Raw genomic sequence first — 2,677 nt, 5'->3', positions numbered from 1 at the left:
CGCCCCGCAGCGGGGCCAGCTGATGGCGAGCGCCCCTCACCTCCTCCTGGAAGCGCCCGTAGTCCACCTCGTCCAGCCCGCTGCGGGCGAAGGTCTCCAGGTCCTGCCTGCCCTCGCTGCGGAGGAGCCGCACGGCCCCCAACTCCGCCGTGAAGTCTCCCAGGCGTTTTTGGAAGTCAGCCGTGTACTGCAGGGCGGGACAGAGCGTTCTGCGGGGCTCCCCGCAAGCCCAGCAAAGCTCCTGCCTCCCCCTGCCCGGGCCTCACCTGCGGCGTTCTCAGGTGCTCGTCCAGGTCGTAGGAGCCGTCGAGCTGCAGCACCTCCCAGAGCCCCGCGCCGCTCTTGCACTCCCTGCGAGGCACAGGGAGCGTCGGCAGAGCGATCCCAAATCCGCCCCGGCGGCGCGGGGCGGCTCCTGCCGCGCTCACCTGTACGCCGAGCTGAGGTTGGAGTCCCTCCTGAGGTTGAGCTGGCGGCTGAGGTTCATGGACGGAGGGAGATTGCCCGGGGTGTCGATGAACTGCGCCAAACAGGAGGAGAAACGGGGTCAGGGGAAGGCAGGGGCGCTCCCAGCGGGCATTCTGGGGTGCTCTGCCCTCGCAGGGGTATCCGGGGGGAGCTCATGGCAGCCTGAACTAATTTTGGGTTTATTTGGACATTTCCCAGTGAGGATCCTGGCCTGGTGAGTTTGGAGGGACCTGCCCGAGTGTGGCACTGCCATGGGGACAGTCCTGATCCCATTCCCACGGCCCCAATCCCTCTCCCACCCCCATCCCCCCATCAAGCACCCCAAGAACCAGGGAACAACAAGTAGGAAGTGAATTAACAGCACAAAGGCGATTCCCAGCTGATGATGCAAATCCGAGGAGTTAATCCTAAACTTAATCTTCTGGTCTAGGACTGGGGGGCGCTTTTCCAGTCGGGTTTAAGGGCAGGACACAGAGCCTTTGGAGGTGTTTTGGTGCACGGAAGGAAAGATTTACAGGGCGATGTGTGGATGTGTGGCCACCCACCTTATAAATCTCCTGGTTGACCCAATTCCTGCAAACCAGCGTCTGGATGTTGCCCCCGACCAGGAAGGTGGCGAAAACCAGGAGGACGAGGAGCCAGGAGAACAGGAAAGCCAAGGCCACGCCGCTGCAAGAGGGAGAGGAGGCGGCGCCGGTGGCTTCGCAGCCCCGAGCGGGCAGGAAGGGACCTGCCCGTCCAGCTGCAGCCCCGCGGCTCCTTCCCGAGCCCGGGCACGCCGCGCTGGGCAGGGCAGGGCCCTCCCTGGCAGCTCGCAGGGAGGAGCAGCTTCTCCCAAAGCTGCGGGCGCAGGCGGTGCCTTCATAAGCTTTTCCGCCGGGACCTCTGCCAGCCCCTCCCTTGGCTTTGCCTGGGTTTGTTTGGGGGGTGTGTGACATGGAGCAGCACCCCAGCACCCAGATAAACACAGTGAGATGGAGCAGCCCCCCAGCACCCAGACAAACCCTTACACCAGGAGAAACTTGGCGCCAGCTTCCCCTCGGCACTCGTAGTCGCTGGGGTCCTCCCGCTTGGAAAGCCCGTACGCCCCCAGGGCCATCCCCGTCACGTTGCAGGCGAGGATGAGGAGGATGATGGAGCACAGCACCGTGCCTGCGATCCACCTGCGGGGAAGAGCAGCAAGGGCACAGCCTCGAGACGCGGGGCTGAGGCACCGGGGGCTCGGGGCCCTTCTCTGCTAGGAATGGTGCTCCTGTCAGAGCGAGGCTGCCGACGGGGAGGCATGCAGTGGCTGTGGGTATTATCTTTTGGAGCCCTCCCATTTTTCGGATATCTCGCTCGCCATTTAGGCTGTGAATGATGGAGCCTGAGCATAGGAAGAGCATGGCTTTGAAGAATATGTGAGTTGAGATGTGAAGGAAGGCCAGTTTGGGGAGGCTTAGTCCGATTGTAACTATTATTAGTCCTAGGTGGCTCGAAGTGGAGAAGAAAATGATTTTTTTAATGTCATTTTGGGTAAGAGCGCGTGTGGCTGCAAATAGCGTGGAGAGGGCCCCCAGGCACAGGCATAGGGTTAGGGCAGTCTGGTTGTTGCTGAGTAGGGGGTGAGTTTGGATCAGTAGGAAGATTCCGGCTACTACTATGGTGCTAGAGTGGAGTGCGCTCTGCAGTGTCACCCACATGCTTTATGAAAAATCCTTTCATTAGGATTTTCTCTCCTGAGAAGCTGAGAAGCCTCAGGAACAAAATGTAAACAATGATTATGTGCTGCTGTGGAATGCAACAGGTAAATCTCTGATTGGTCTCATGTGGTTGTTTTTAATTAACGGTCAATCACAGTCCAGCTATCTCAGACTCTCAGTCAAACACAAACTTTTGTTATGATTCCATTCCTATTCTTTTCCTTGCTAGCTTTCTGATTAAATCCTTTCTTCTATTATTTTAGTATCATTTTAATGTAATATATATCATAAAATAATAAACCAGCCTTCTGAAACTTGGAGTCAAATTCTCATCTCATCCCACTCGGAGTGCCTGAAAATCCCACAGTGCAGAGCCAGCCCCGCGCAGCCATTGCTGCTGCCTTGTGCGATGGCACCAAGGGGACACTGCCTTGTCCCCCACCCACCTGGCCAGCACCACCCAGCGTGCCCTGAGGTCCCCAGAGGTACCTGCAGCGTGTGGCAGCTCGGGGGGAGGGGGGGGCGGC

At 58.8% G+C, this 2,677-nt stretch overlaps 1 protein-coding gene across 1 annotated transcript in view; it reads right to left on the bottom strand.

Moving 5' to 3' along the window:
- Positions 1 to 2,677, bottom strand: part of LOC106632080 (prominin-2-like) — an 8,766-nt gene that overhangs the window by 2,516 nt on the left and 3,573 nt on the right. Inside the window, exons 3-8 of the mRNA XM_014311213.2 lie at positions 1,783 to 1,834; positions 1,479 to 1,631; positions 1,014 to 1,137; positions 429 to 520; positions 267 to 351; positions 41 to 187 (exon numbers count right to left, since the gene is read on the bottom strand). Of these exons, the coding sequence (XP_014166688.1) occupies positions 41 to 187; positions 267 to 351; positions 429 to 520; positions 1,014 to 1,137; positions 1,479 to 1,631; positions 1,783 to 1,834 (653 nt within the window). The remainder of the gene's footprint in view (positions 1 to 40; positions 188 to 266; positions 352 to 428; positions 521 to 1,013; positions 1,138 to 1,478; positions 1,632 to 1,782; positions 1,835 to 2,677) is intronic.

This window comes from Geospiza fortis, unplaced genomic scaffold (genome assembly GCF_000277835.1).
Source record: "Geospiza fortis unplaced genomic scaffold, GeoFor_1.0 scaffold777, whole genome shotgun sequence".
NCBI classification, from domain to species: Eukaryota; Metazoa; Chordata; class Aves; order Passeriformes; family Thraupidae; genus Geospiza; species Geospiza fortis.
This window is presented reverse-complemented; position numbering and strand designations above follow the sequence as displayed.